The 16078-nt window shown below is 43.2% G+C and overlaps 1 protein-coding gene across 1 annotated transcript in view; it reads right to left on the reverse strand.

Moving 5' to 3' along the window:
* cacna1ab (calcium channel, voltage-dependent, P/Q type, alpha 1A subunit, b) overlaps positions 1 to 16078 on the reverse strand; it is a gene marked incomplete at its 3' end in the record, with an annotated part of 276793 nt that overhangs the window by 87630 nt on the left and 173085 nt on the right. Inside the window, exons 5-6 of the mRNA XM_080443643.1 lie at positions 5538 to 5629; positions 3156 to 3308 (exon numbers count right to left, since the gene is read on the reverse strand). Coding sequence (XP_080299769.1) covers positions 3156 to 3308; positions 5538 to 5629 — 245 coding nt within the window. The remainder of the gene's footprint in view (positions 1 to 3155; positions 3309 to 5537; positions 5630 to 16078) is intronic.

Raw genomic sequence — 16078 nt, forward strand, 5'->3', positions numbered from 1 at the left:
TGGGAGGTTATCCTTTAGTACGGTAGTGGAAGTATTCACATTATCTTTGGATTTATTGGTGAAAGGAAGAGAACATCAATGCAAATTAGCCATAGTGAAGCCCAGCACAGTTCCACGGTATGCTGCACTCTTGATTTTATGTTTACCAAACATCCTCCAGGTGGGTTTTAATCGTCAGAAACGCAAAAATAATTTAACGAGTTAATTTTCTCAGAAGGCAATCCTGTAATGTAACAGAATACTTTTTAATGGCAGTAAACCTGTAACGTGTTACTTTTAAAAGGTAACGTTACCCAACACTGATTTTGTACCAAAATGAAATAATCACAATAGGCTCTGTGCATAACTGTAGTCCTAAAGTAGGTTTCCAGAAGCTGGCATTCCCAGATCCCTCCCGAACCCAGCTATGTGTCGAGGTGTCCATGAACAAGACACGTAACCCCTAACTGCCCTCCCCCATCCCCGAGCGCTCATCATAACCATCTGAGCAGCCATCAGCTGGGTGAAGCTGAAAACGTAATTTTACCCATGGAATTTAACCAGGTCCCGCAAACACATATGACTGATCTTAATTCAAATGGAGACTTTGCCCCATAGTCATTGAAGTAAATATTGGACCCATTCTTTACAAGCCACATAATTATGTTCCGCATATATTGTACTTTTCAGACTGAGAAATCAGGAGGAAATTATCTTAATTCAAGACCAGACCATGTCAGCAACAGTGATCATAGGATGTTCACGCGACTAGTACCAGTTCGTACTTTCAATTGACTATCTTGGTAAAATGATCAAAGATCTTTGCTACAGTTATGCACAGAGCCTATTTTGAAGAAAACAAATTAAGTGACACCTACCTTTTATAGATATCACCGTCGTAGGGATACGGTATTGAACGATGAAAGGAATTATTAATTTTTTTTGGGTCAAATATGCACAGTTTTTAGATACAAGTTTTGGACACTTTGGACACTTCTCAAAAGGAGAAAAAAGAAAAATAGCTGAACGGCAGAACGGGGGATTTCAAAAATAAGGATACAAATAAAAAACACCATGGCATGATGATGATGGATAACTTACTGCAGCAAAATGCCATGTTTCACTGCCCGCTCAAATGAACAGTGGTGGAAAAAGTACTCACAAGTAAGTAAAAGTATCAATACTGCAATGTAAGGAATACTCTGTTACAAGTAAAAGTCCGTAATTCCAAATTTACTTGGGTAAATTGGAATCAAAATGTGCTTAAAGTACCAAAAATAGTTTTCAAATGTATAAAAAGTTTTCAAATGTATAAAAATCGTTTGAAAACAGCAGAACTACAAGCTTACAAGCTCACAATCTCACAAGCTCACAATCGCGACGCATTGTGAGCTTGTAGATCTGCTATTTTCAATTGGCCCAAAGGTATATAGGGTTGAAGTGGTTAATGTATGTTTTGTAATAATAATCCAAATCTAACTAGTAACTAAAGTTTTCAAATAATTGTAGTGGAGTAAAAAGAACAATATTTGCCTCCGAGATGTAGTGGAGTAGAAGTAAAAGTACAGAAAACTGGAAATACTCTAGTAAAGTAAAAAAAATAAAACTCGAAATTGTACTTAAGTGCAGTACTTGAGTAAATGTACTTAGCTACTTTGCACCACTGCAAATGAAGTGGACCAACGGTAATACGGAATTGAGCCTCATGTGACTGTCATCTGCTTGGACATTTATTGTCTCACATGAGCGGGTTTAAGGTTTGATTTATACTCAGTTGCGCACGAGGGTGGGTGTCGTCGTGCACCGAAAATGAGCCGATCTACAAGCCCAACAACAAGTATAAATCATGCTTAATTGGACAGGAATCAATCATGTTCAATCATCATTATACTGTAGCTTGAGCTCAAGGCATATCTTCGTTAAACCAATTACATGCGCTGGTGGGTTGGATTGGATGTCAATCAAACCCAAAGTGGCTTGACATCAAAAGCTGTCCATCTTGACATCCTGGATGTCAGGTGCTACTTTATAGCAGTGGTTCTCAACAAAAGTTGGGGGGTCCGCGGGGCCCCCACGTGGGGTCCTTGAGGAGGGAGTTCCAAATTATTGTTATGAATCAAATAAGGGCCCTTCACAGGTCTGCAACTCTGTGGCCTAATCCATAGTACCGAACCTGGGGGGTCCTTGAAAATTAAAGGAGAACTTGAGAACTACTGCTTTAATAGTGCCTACTGCTGCATTTCAATTTGTATTACCCACAATTGGTGACCATCAATACTGTGCACACAGAGGAACATTTTGGCAATTACCGTAAAACCGAAAATTTGTCTCTGACACAACTGAAAATGGGGGGAGAAGAGAATAAGTAAGAAAAACACAAATCATAAACAATTGAATTGCGTAAAAAAAGATTCACGCAAATTAGCAGTGGTGGAAAAAGTACACAAAATTTTTTACTTAAGTAAAAGTAGCAATACCACAATATAAACATACTCTGTTACAAGTAAAAGGCCTGTGTTCAAAATGTTACTTGAGTAAAAGTACAAAAGTATTGGCATCAAAATATACTTAAAGTACCTACAAGCTACAAGATCTACAAGCTCACAACGCGTCGCGATGCGACGCGTTGTGAGCTTGTAGATCGGCTATTTTCAAATAGCCTAGGTATAAAATAGGGCTAAAGTGGTTAATGCATGGCTTATAATATAATAATGTATATCTGCAAAGTAACTAGTAACTAAAGTTTTCAAATAATTGTAGTGGAGTAAAAGTACAATAGTTGCCTCTGAAATGTAGTAGAAGTAGAAGTATTGGAAATTGGAAATACTCCAGCAAAGTAAAAATTCCTCCAAAAGTGTACTTAAAGGGATACTTCACTTTCACATAAAATAAACATTAAAAATATATATTAAAAAAAAAAGAAAGAAGTTATGGCAAAATAAAGGCCCCCTCACACATTAGTAGGACACTCTAATGCGTGAGGGGGCCATGAATTTTCCATTACTTTTTTCATTTATTTTTAATATATTTTTTAAATGTGTCCCCGGCCCTAAAGTGAAGTATCCCTTTAAGTACTGTACTTGAGTAAATGTACTTAGTTACTTTCCACCACTGCAAATTAGATTTACTTGTTTTTATTTGTATGCATGCGTCATCGTCGCTATAAAGACCCTCACCTGAGATGTCGTCGTAGCAGGCGCGGTGGAACTTGCCCATGTAGAACTCCAGGCCGATGATGGCGAACATGAGGATGGCCACGAACAGCAGCAGGCCAATCTGCAGCAGGGGGATCATGGCCTTCATAATGGACTTCAGCACCACCTGCAGGCCTGGAGGACAAAGAGGCAACACGCACAAGCCGTTAAATGGGGGTCTGAATCACTTGCAGTGTTGCCAAGTCTGCTTATTATAAGCAACTTTGGACTTTTTTCCCCCTGTAAAGTTGCTTGTAAATATAACCCGTTTTGCGGGTTGCGTTGTTTTGGGGCTTGTTTCTAAAGTGTAACCACTTTAACCCCCTACATACATTGGCTATTTAAAATCTTGAGAAACTTTTGACAAATCTGGAATGTTTTTTGAAACATTTTAAAACACAAATCTTGTATGGGGGTCACTGGTACAAAATATTCTCAAATGAGGGTCCGTGGCCAAACACATACCGACACATTAATTTGGAGGTCCTTGATATGAAAATGTTTGAGAACCACAGCTCTAAAACAATATTAGACAATAACGTTTGACTGGCCTGCCCTAGTCACTTATTTTGGGCATAGACTGTAAAAAATATGGACAAAGGGAACCGTCACGTGACCCATGGGTTTCTATATCCATATTCATATACCTCCAGGGCTGTAAGTATCGATTAATTATCTTAACCATTATTGTGATTATTATCGTTAACTTTGTCCATTAAGCGAATAATCGAGAAGCGTATTTTTTAGATAGGCTATCAATTAATCAATTATCCACTTGAGCCCAATTTTATATTCCGTCGCACAACGGTGTTGTGCAAAAATTGTGAAAATAGCCGTCGCATTGTGAGCGTGTAGATTGGCTATTTTCACTATTTTTGACATTTTATTTTGAAACTGACATGCCTGCCCAAAATAAGGATAGATTTATTGATTTCTTTATTAAATGATTATCGATTTTTAACAATCGATTACATGAATTAGTTTGATTAATTGTTACACCCCTACTGTACATGAAAACACAGCAATAAGTTTGCAATTTTGCTTCCATAAGGACACAACATGTGAACATTTGTTGAGGTATGTTAGCAATGATATAAAGACGCTACACAGACTATTGTTTTTATACTGTGTGTATGTGGAATGGAAGAAGACATTATTTTCATGGCCTGTGTTCACTGGCTGCTGCTCCGTATCCATGGAAACTACCATAGCATTTTTGTCAGGCAGAAACCTCATATCTCCATATTTTCCCGTGACTTAACGCCCTACTTGATCATACTACTACGTCACACAAAAGCATCAAAAGTAGCAGATTGACAAGCTCGAAGCGACGCGTTTTGAGCTTGTCGATTTGCTATTTTTGAATTTGAATCCTGAAAAGAAACAGTTTTGGACATGTGAGGTTTCCACCCCAACAGAGACGATAGCTATTTTGCAAACATGGCGGCACTGGCAGCACAGAGAAGAAGCCCAGAAGTTGACAGAGGCCAGACGTTTCAGCTGTTTTACTGTCATTCATGTTCATCATGTTCATGTTCATTTTCAAAAGCAGGTACTAGAACCAGTGTTGATTTTGACAGCAAAATTCCTATTTAGTTTTAGTCATAGTCTTTTGAATAAAGTTCCATTTAGTTTTAGTCATATTTTAGTCATCTGAAATGTTTTAGTTTTAGTCTAGTTTTAGTTGATTAAATATAAGATTAAAGTCGACTAAATCTACAGTTGATTTAGTCGACTAAAATGTATTGGCAGGCCTTAATGGCGTCGTAATGCCTGATTTTACACTTGGTTGCATGCTGAAAATAGCCGATCTACAGTACAAACTCACAACGCGTTGCGCTGCAACGCGTTGTGAGCTTGTAGATCTGCTATTTTCAGAGCGCAACACACAAGCTTAACTAAACATAACATGACTTGTCTTTTAGTTCTACTGGATCTTGTCTCCACTAGTCCCTCCCTAACGCTTTAATCTAGTTTTTTTTTCTGACGAAATTGTTTTAGTTTTAGTTCTCATAGCTTAGTTTTTATTTAGTTTTAGTGAGTGAAAAAAGGTAGTCGACGAACATTTTTCGTCATAATTTTAGTATTTTTGAATAGCCAAAGTATAAAATAATGGTTATAGCTCAAATCTAAAATGACACAGATGCGTTCCCGGATTGAATGGGTTAAACCACATTATGGTTGACCGCAGACCCCTGGGGGTCCCCGGACCCGACTTTGAGAACCAATGGTGTACACAGACACACACACACACACACACACACACACACACACACACACACACACACACACACACACACACACACACACACACACACACACACACACAGAGAGCACACAGAGAGCACACAGAGTAATACTTACTGGGAATCCCAGAGACCAGTTTCAGCGGTCGCAGCACTCTGACGGCTCGCAGTGTCCTTAGATCAAACTGAGACCCCACCGATGACAGAATACTACAGACACAGAGGGAAAGAGATAGAGAGAGAAGAGGGGGGGGTGAAAAGAGGAGAAAAAAAGAAGAGACAAGGAAGCTGTGTGAGACAAAATGTTTGTTCCACAACCATGAGACACTTTGATTGATTAATTAATTGACTGATTGAATACTTCATTAGTCAGAAATATAAATAGCAACGTGGCACAGTAAGACATTAAGGCTAAAAGGATAACACAACATTTTCCATTGTGGTCCTACTATGTATTCAATTCATCAACACAGCATACAAAATTAACACAAGAATACAATGTGATCAACAAATACATACACTCCCTCCTCACATGTGCTGAGTGTTTGCTAACCACGTGTTTGCTAGACCAAAGCTGACTAAACCAAACATTCAAGGTGGAAGGGAGGAGGGAGCAGATGGGGTTCTCTCTCCACTACACACATAATGAGTTTACCTTCCTAACATTGGAGCTGTTTGAGCCCCCATTCTGCAACAAACAGTGTTAAATCATCGAGGGAAGAAGGAGGATCACCCAGTAGTACATGATGGGGGAAAATGGGATTTCACATCCTAGAATACGCTCGATATGATAGTAAACCCCCCCCCCCCCCCCAGTAGTCACGGCTGCTCTGTTGTAATATATACAGTTGAATTTAGCTAATGCCCAGGCGTTGCACTGCCTGGGGACCTCAGGCAGGCAAACTCAGTGTCCTCTTTCAAATCTCTTCTAAAAACTCACCTTTATCGCACTGCTTTTTCCTAGATTATGAATTGCTGTACTATTTATGAAATGAATGTCTGATTTGTATTGTACTTTTTTAACTGTTGTTATTGTAAAGCACTTTATAATAAAGTTATTATAAAGTGCTATATAAATAAAGTCATTATTATTATTATTATTATTGTAGTCGTGATTTTTTTAACTGGTGCGACGCTATTTTAATGATGTCACGCACACGCACTTCGCGTGCACATGCATTTTACTGCAATTCATTCAGTGCACACGTCCTAATTTAGTTAGTGAATCCATCAGCCACTGTTATCTGATGTTTTTTTCATAGTAAGTGTATATTTGTCTGTCATTAAATGTTTCGATGAATTGAGCACAAAGGACCCCAATGGAAACAAGCCATAGTGCTTTCTTGGGTTTAAAATCCTCTAAACAGACCTTGTATTGAACTGCACTTCCCTGTGCTTGTCTTTGCAAACTGTTAATAAAGTATTCAATCAATCAATCAATCCAAACGTTCTCTTTGGACAGCTTCAGAACATCTGACAGTATGCCTATACACACCTACAGTACTCAGCAGGTCACACAATGGACCATTGATATGCATCCAGCCAGGGTCATTCCTATGTTAATTCATGCCATTGACAATCAGCAGCTTTTGTACGCTTTGGTAAGAGGTGTTAAGAGGTGTGTACACGCACGTGCACATCCATGCATGTGCGTGCCCCTCCTCAAAAGACTGGTGGACGCCATGGTACCGCGTGCAATGAGCACACCTATATGCTAATGCCCCATTATAGAGTAACCCTGCCTGTAGACAAAATTGTAACACATTCTCATCCCAAGGCGTCAGTGTGACAACAGGCTCAAAGGTAAGTTAGCCACTCATCATCTTAACAGAGGCTCTCTCCATGTGTGGAGATGGATGATTTATCATGTGCATCGATGCACAACAGGTGTGCAGTCATACCTGTCTCAGCCCAGGTGTGACTGCTTCAATCAGCCATCCCTTGGGGGGCCACTCACAACAACGTGTGCGACAACGTGGGGGGGGGGGATGAGGCTGAGGGACGCGGCCATTTCAATTAATTTCCTATGGGAGTCACGTACGTTATCAAGCGTCCGACGTGCCGCGACCCGCCCCTACCCCCTCCCTCGCAGACGTTGGACACTTGATAGTTATAAGGCAGGGGTTTTCAACCGGTGGTCCGCGGACCACCACTGGTCACCAGCTGACACTCGTTGATGCTCGTTAATGTTATAGGCATAAAAGCAATTATGCTTCTGCACCGTCAAATAGCCCAGGATCTAATCTAAGATTAGTGGGACTCACCATTGAGTCACAGGACTCACTTCATTGAAAACAAACAAAATCACTGTACTTTTTTTAAGATATTATATTGATAATATAGCTATTTTATTTGATTAGATATGTGATGTTGTTTCTTGACAATTAGTTGACTTTTGGTGAAAAAGCCTGCATATATCGGTATCGGTTGATATCAGTATCGGAAATTAGGAGTTGGACAATATCGGATATCGGGAAAAAAGTAGGGTGGGTCTATGATGGACCCACCACACACAATAGTGGGGGTCCCCAGGTTGCTCTTAGTCAGGATGGTGGTCCCTAGGTCAAAATCAGTTGAAAACCCCTGTTATAAGGGACACGGCCATATCCCCCACCCTGCAGTCACATTTCTCTGCTTAGTGCCTCGGTCACGTGCCCCTGGCTTCCCTGTCCAATACCATGTGTATGTACTGTATGCCCTCTAATGTTTACACCTAATATCTTCCTTGCCTCTGTTGGCAGCGGGGTGGGTTGGGGGGATTCCCCTTTGACTTAGCGGTATAGATGTTTGGTTTACCATGCAAGAGAGCCAGGTTCTCTGAATCCAGGAACTCTGGGAGATGAGGGAGCAATAAAGCCCCGCACTGGTACAAAATAAATGCCTGTGACATTTTATTGTGCTGCTAGGCCGAGGAAAAGGTTAGCCATTGCAACTGTGATTTATCTTGGCATGGAGAATCCACGATATATACCGCCAATGGCCATATGTCACCTTTGGTCCCCAAACCCAACCCAACTTCACCTCAGCCCCACCCCAGCCCAACTCCCCCCAACTACAGTTCTCTCTCTCTCCGGCTCTCTATCTCTCACAAGAACGAACGAACGAACGAACGAACGAACGAACGAACGAACGAACAAACAAACAAACAAACAAACGAACGAACGAACGAACGAACGAACGAACGAACGAACGAACGAACGAACGAACGAACGAACGAACGAACGAACGAACGAACGAACGAACGAACGAACGAACGAACGAACGAACGAACGAACGAACGAACGAACGAACGAACGAACGAACGAACGAACGAACGAACGAACGAACGAACGAACGAACGAACGAACGCACGAACGCACGCACGCACGCACGCACGCACGCACGCACGCACGCACGCACGCACGCACGCACGCACGCACGCACGCACGCACGCACGCACACACAGACACACACACTGACAGCAGTGTGAAGGCTGCAGGGGGGGGACAGGTTGGAAGAGAGAGAAGGGGTTCACTGGAACACACAAATGAGGCTGGGATTGTGTGTGTGTGTGTGTGTGTGTGTGTGTGTGTGTGTGTGTGTGTGTGTGTGTGTGTGTGTGTGTGTGTGTGTGTGTGTGTGCGTGTGCGTACGTGCTTATGTGCGTACGTGCGCGTGCGGTGTGTGTGTGGGTGTGTGTGTGTGTGTGTGTGTGTGTGTGTGTGTGTGTGTGTGTGTGGGAAGGAGGCATTTCTGAATTTAAAAAGGCAAATGTTAGTCTTGTGTGAAGGAAAATGCAGTCACACACTGGCAGCCACAATGCAAGAATAATGTATTAAGTGAGGCTACCAACCAACCAATGTTCCAACGTGACAAACTGACTGAATATCAGTGTTGAACACAAGTCATGTTACGCTATAAGAGACCAGAATAAACTGTACAACCAGCAACAATTCATACAAATTCTAACAAGTCGTTAAAGAGGAGAAGATTGGACAACAACCCAGCAACCTCAGGGAGGAGGAACAATCAGAGACGAGCGACTTATTTTACCACTTGCACCCGTTAAAACTGGGAAAGCATCTGTGTCATTTTACATTTTTCCTAAGAGTTTTTTGAAAAACTCTTAGGAAAAATGTAGAAGGGTGGTTTAGAACAGTGGTTCTCATAAATAGCAGATCTACAAGCTCACAGTGCGTCACTTCGTGAAATGTACGCTGCTACCTCTACTATTTTTTTTACATTTTTGAAAAATCCTGAATAATTTTGATTTCTTTTCACACATCTTCTCTTCTGGGGGGTCCCTGGCACAAAATATTTTACTGCGGCCAAATACATATGATTTTGGTGGGTCCTTGGCAAGAAAGAGTTTGAGAACCACTGATTTAGAAGGCATTTTTGTAGAATCGGCCTCAGGTCTTAATGGGTTAAACCTGGCATCCCTATGGTGACCATGCATGTCATTATAGGTGCCATTTAAACAAATACAATTTTTTTTTTTGACTGTTGTTGCATCACATGGCTTGAAGATCGGCTTGAAAAATAGGGCTTTACGGTAAACGGTTAAAATTCTAATGAGGTCAACCTTTTGGCATCCGTCCTCTTTACCACCCACACACCCACCCATCCACTCTACCTCCATCAGCCCCCCCCCACACCCCCCAGCAGCCCTCCCTCCTCCTTATCCAGGTTGCTAATTCCAGTAAGAGCCCATTCATTAACAACTATGATATAGGCAGCCAGGCCCCTCATTCCCTCAATGGGTTTTTAACTGCCTCAGCCAGGGCCGTGCGCTAGCTGCTGAAAAACACCAGGCGTAAGCGAAAAGAGCAAACAGCCCCATCAAAGTCCCGTAAAAAAATACTACTGGACAGACAGATAGATGGGACATGGGGAGGGAGGGAGGGAGGGGGGGGGGCTGAATTGATAAAGGGACGGATAAGAGAGACGGATGGACGGATTGATTGATGGAAAGCGGTTGGCGAAGAATGAGGGTCGTCCTCTTCTTCCTGCATAAGAGTTTTTTCCTCCTTCTTTGTCTAGTCTTCTGCTGTATTCTCTCGTTTCAATTTGAGCTGTTTTGTAATTCAGTCAGTGGTTCTCAAAAATGTTCATGTCAAGGACCCCCAAAATGATACGAATTTTGCCGCAGACCCCCATCTGAAAAGATTTTGTGCCAGGGGACAGCAGATTTGTGTTGAAAGTTTTCTAAATAATTCCAAAATTGTTAAATGTTTTGAAAATGTTTGGCCAGACAAAGTATAAAATAGGGTTAAAGTGGTTAAACAGTTCCTAGTTTTGCTGGGGACCCATGGGAGTCCGCAAAGAGGCCCACCGGTGGTCGCCGACCCACAGGTTGAGAACCACTTGTTCTCTAAACTGTGTGAGAGCAGAGTTCTGCCAGACAACCAACCAGCCAGCAGAGAACCCTCTGAGCTGCTGCAGTCACCCTTAGCAACGGCTCAACCTGCCTGCACTGCCCCGTCGACACCAGTAGAGGGAGCAGTGACTGTGTGTTGTTCATCATCATGGCACTATGACAACCAACCAGGCCACAGATTGGGAGGTGTGTGTGTGTGTGTGCGTGCGTGCGTGCGTGCGTGCGTGCTTGAGTGCGTGCGTGCGTGTGTGTCCGTCCGTCCGTCTGCGTGGGTGTGTGTGCGTGCATGCGCGTATGTGTGTGTGTGTGTGTGTGTGTGTGTGTGTGTGTGTGTGTGTGTGTGTGTGTGTGTGTGTGTGCATGCATGCGTGGACTAGATGGAGAAACTGGAAAGAGAGAGAGTGACATAAGTGGAATGAGTGTAGAGGGAGAACGGAGAAGACAAAATAAAAGATGGAGCACGGCTGCACTTAGGAAGAGGAGAGAGTTATATCATTGCTGTTGTCGGGCAGAGACCTCCTATCTCCATATTTTAACTTCTTTGTGTTTTTTCGCAAATGAACGCCCTACTTGATCACACTACAGCGTCACACAAAAGCATCAAAAGTAGCAGATCTGCAAGCTCGAAACGCGGCACGAAGCGGCCCGTTTCGAGGTTGCAGATCTGCTACTTTTGATGATTTGAATTTGAATCCTGGAAAGTAACAGTTTTGGACATATGAGGTTTCCACCCGACAGAGACGATATATATACTTGACTGATTTACACACAGCCAACCTGCAGTACAACGCCGGGGCGTGAGCTTGTAGGTCTGCTGTTTTCGAACGTGCGACACCGTCGCTGTAAGACAACAACGTCTTTAAGCCGAAGGCTTGAGGCAGGTGCAGTGAAACAGGAAACTGCAGGGAATGAAATGAAGTGTGGGCCGTGGAGTGGAGAGTGGCAACATGAGAACGAGAGGAGAGAGGGAGGTTAGCCGAGGATACATGCAGGAGAAGTGTTTCAGAGCACACACACACACACGCACACGCACACGCACACGCACACACACACACACACACACACAGTGGCGGCCTTTCCTATGTTTCACCCGTTTCAATTGAAACGGGCCCCCAACCTCAGGGGGCCCCCACAAAAAAAAAAAAAAAAAGTTTTTTTTAAAATATTTTTTGACTCGCATCCCAGTCCGGGGCCCGCCTCTGGCTGGCCGACGTCCAAGCATTTCATGCAAGAAGAGGATGTAGATCTGATTGAATCAGGGCTCAGCTCAAGTGAATCATGTGAGTGAGTTGTTTTAGCTGTCTGTCCATGGTGGAAGTGCAGATAGCCTAATTAATTTAGTTCGAAAATGCTTCAGTCCACAAATTGTTTTTTAATACAACATTATTTTTAAAAAAACAACATTTTTTTCTCTTTTTTTTGGGGGGGGGTGGGGGTGCATATGGGGCCCCCATATGAGCTCTTGAAACGGGCCCCCAGATCATTAAGGCCGCCCCTGCACACACACACACACACACACACACACACACACACACACACGCACACACACACACACAAACGTGCACGCACGCACACACACAAACGTGCACGCACGCACACGCACACAGCGAGGAACGTGGCTTATTATGCCATGTGACCGAGCCTTGTGTTCATGTAACGATTCATCTGTTTTCTGTAGAACAGCGGGTTCTCAAAACTTTTTCGCGTCAAGGACCCCCCCCCCCATGTTGATAGTATTTGGCCACGGACACCCCCATTGTGCCAGGAATCCCCCTCCCCCCAGAAGAGAAGATTGCGTAAAATAAAATATTTCAAAGATTTCCAAACATTTACAAGACTTTTCAAAATTGTAAAAAAAATAAATGCAGATCTCCAAGCTCACAGCACGTCACTTTGCGATGCACTGTGAGCTTGTGGATCTGCTATTCTTGAGAGGCCAAAGTATAAAATTTGGATAAAATGGTTAAAATGATTGGACCCCCCCCCCCCAACATGACACGTTTTGAGCTTGTAGATCTGCTACTTTTGCTATTGCTAAACTTGAATCCTGAAAAGTATTGGATAAATGAGGTTTCCACCCGACAGAGACGATATGTTTTTTGAGGAAAAAAACAACAAAAAAACATACACTTTGATTTTGGGATTTTCTTTCTGTAAAAACCAACAGTTATTTCACATCAGCGGTTAGTTAGAGGACACCTCCACTAACCTATAATACAAATAACTGTAGGCTATGCAGTAGCAACCGCGCGTTCAACAGGTTATCCTCACATTATACTGAGAACAAGTTCAATGAAAATACGATGAGATCCTTTTGAATATATATATATTTTTTTTTAATGCAACTGCACTCTTAAATCGTTCTATAAAAAGCTTTTCTATAGCACCTTTATCCGAGGTGTGTTACATTCATCCATTCACACACTTTCACACACCACCGATGGCTGAGGCAGCCATGCAAGGCACCGACCTGCTCATCAGTCTGAAAAGGAGGGTTTTGAGTGTGGTTTTAATCCATCCAGCTTGTAGATCTGCTATTTTTTTTGAAAAATCGTGGAAAATGTTAGCAAATCTTTTAATATGTATTTTTAATTCGATAACTCCAATATTTGCCTCTGGGGGTCTCTGGAACAAAATATTTTGAGATGGGGTCCGCGGCCAAATACAAAAAGTTTGAGCACCACTGATATAGCAACCAAACAACACAAATGTTATGTATTTGGCCACAGTCCCTCATCTCAAAATATTTTGTTCCAGGGATCCCCAGAAGAGTTAAAAATCTTCGCATTAATTGAAAGATTTGCACAAATTTTCACCATTTAAAAAAAACACGAGCCACGAGCTTGTACTGTGTATATCTGCTATTTTTGAATAGCCAAAAGTATAAAATAATGGTTATAGCTAAAATCTAAAATGACGATGATGTGAGCTGGGAGTGAGTTCCATAGGGTGGGGGGCGTGGCTACTGAGAAAGCCCTGTCACCCCAGGTTCGAGCAGACTGTAAGAGGTCAAATACAGCAGTATTAAAGGCTCGAACCTTTACATGTCAAGGACCACCAAATTGACCCATATTATATACTACAGCGTCACACAAAGTATCTAAAGTAGCAGATCTGCAGATCTTCTACTTTGGCTAGTTTTAGATATATATGAGGTTTCCATCCGACAGAGACGATATCTATCGCTCAAGATAGGAAATGTCAGGGATGAAGAGAAATTAAATTCCAGGGGAAGTGGCATTAAAGAAATGAGGAAAAAGTGAATAAATAAATAAACTAGAAAAAGTGCTCCTCGGAGCACAGGTCTCCGCCAGGTCAGGTAAGTTATTTCTTCCTCTGCCTAGTGGGAATGTGCGTGCTAATTTTCACGAAAATCGCACACCGCGTTCATGATTTCAGACATTTTGTTCAAAACGGACCAATCCTGCAAACTTTGGAAGTCAACCTTAGTCAATCAGGATGGATATGAAATATCGGACAGATGCGTCTTGATCACATGACTATAGAGATACTGTGTACCGATTTGTGTGATGTTTGGATAAAATCTGAAGGATTAATATCCAAAAATGTATTTGACATAAGTCGGCCTCCTGGTGGCGCTGTAAAAAGCAGATATGAAAAATGCAGTGCAGATGTTTTTCCTTGGCGTCTAGGAGTAGGCGTGCAAAGTTTCACGCAGATCGGTGCAGTTATAGTTAAAAATGCAAATTGGCCTGTTATAGCGCCACCATGAGGCTGATGTGAAAAGTTTTAAGTGCCATTTCTTCCTCGGCCTAGTGGGAATGTGCGTGTGCAATTTTATGCAAATGGAAAGCTGCGTTCATGATTTGAGGCAGTTTGTTCAAAACGGACCAATCCTGCAAACTTTGGATGGTAACCTTAGCCAATGAGGATGGAATATGGGAAATCGGACTGATCAGGGTTGATCACATGACTATAGAGATACTGTGTACCGATTTGCATGAGCTGTAATCCTGGGCGTTACTCTCCCTCTTCCAGCCTGGGGAGAGCCCGGAACTGAGCTCACGCTTCCTTAAATGCATGAGGAGTGAGCAGGCCGCTTCTTCACCTGACAGGGGGGGGGGGGGGGGGGGGGGGGGGGGGGTTTCCCGCGTAGGACGTAGCGTGTGGAAGTTCCTTTCCCCTCCATCAGGCGCCCCGGCTGACCAGGGGGAGGCAGTATAGAGACCAGGATTACTGCAATCTTTTTTTGTGGACACGGGGAGAAATCGGACAGATCAGGGTTGATCACATGACTATAGAGATACTGTGTACCGATTTGCATGAGGTTTGGTTAAAACTGTTGGAGTAATGGGAAAAAATGGGTTTTGCACAAATCGGCCTCCTGGTGGCGCTATAACAGGCCCATGTGAAAAATTTGAGGCAGAGGTTCTGAATTGGCATCCAGGGAGTGTGTGTGCACAGTTTCGCAGCGACCGGGCCAACGGTGCCGGAGATTTGGTGCTAACACACAGACAGGACACACGGACGGACGGACACACGGACGGACGGACGGACACGGGGCGAAAACATACTCCTTCGCCATGCCTTTCGGCCTGGCGGAGACAATAAGGGAAGCATGCAACATTTCCCCCGAGAGAAAAGAGTGAGAGGAAGAGAGGGACGGATTGAAACAGAGTGATGGACCTGGGTGTAGCAGGTGTGAGATTCTGTTACTGCAGAGAGACCACAGAGAGGTAGAGAGAGGTATACCCCAAGGAGAGAGAGAGAGAGAGGGAGAGAGAGGGAGAGAGAGAGAGAGAGAGAGAGAGAGAGAGAGAGAGAGAGACACAGAGAGACTCAGAGAAAGAGAGGGAGAGGTATACCCCCAAGGAGAGAGAGAAGAGAGAGACACACAGAGAGACTCAGAGAAGAGAGACGGAGAGGTATACCCCAAGAAGAGAGAGAGAGAGAGACAGATAGACGGACAGACAGAGAGAGAGAGAGAGAGAGAGAGAGAGAGAGAGAGAGAGACGAGAGAGAGCAGAGATACACACACACACCACACGCGCACACACACACACACACACACACACACACACACACACACACACACACACACACACACCACACACACACCACACACACACACACACACACACACACAACACACACACAGAGGGATTCACACGGATAGCGAGGTGTTTTGGACAGTGATGACTGCTGGGAAACACCTGACAATCAACCTGCGACACATAACACACACACATGTGCGTGTGCGCAGTGCTTGCGTGCATTCACCCACACACTATGTCCATGTCTGTGAAGAAAATGCTCCAGTTCTATACTGAAGGAAAACA

Source organism: Gymnoscopelus braueri (assembly GCF_963280865.1).
Source record: "Gymnoscopelus braueri genome assembly, chromosome: 2".
NCBI classification, from domain to species: domain Eukaryota; kingdom Metazoa; phylum Chordata; class Actinopteri; order Myctophiformes; family Myctophidae; genus Gymnoscopelus; species Gymnoscopelus braueri.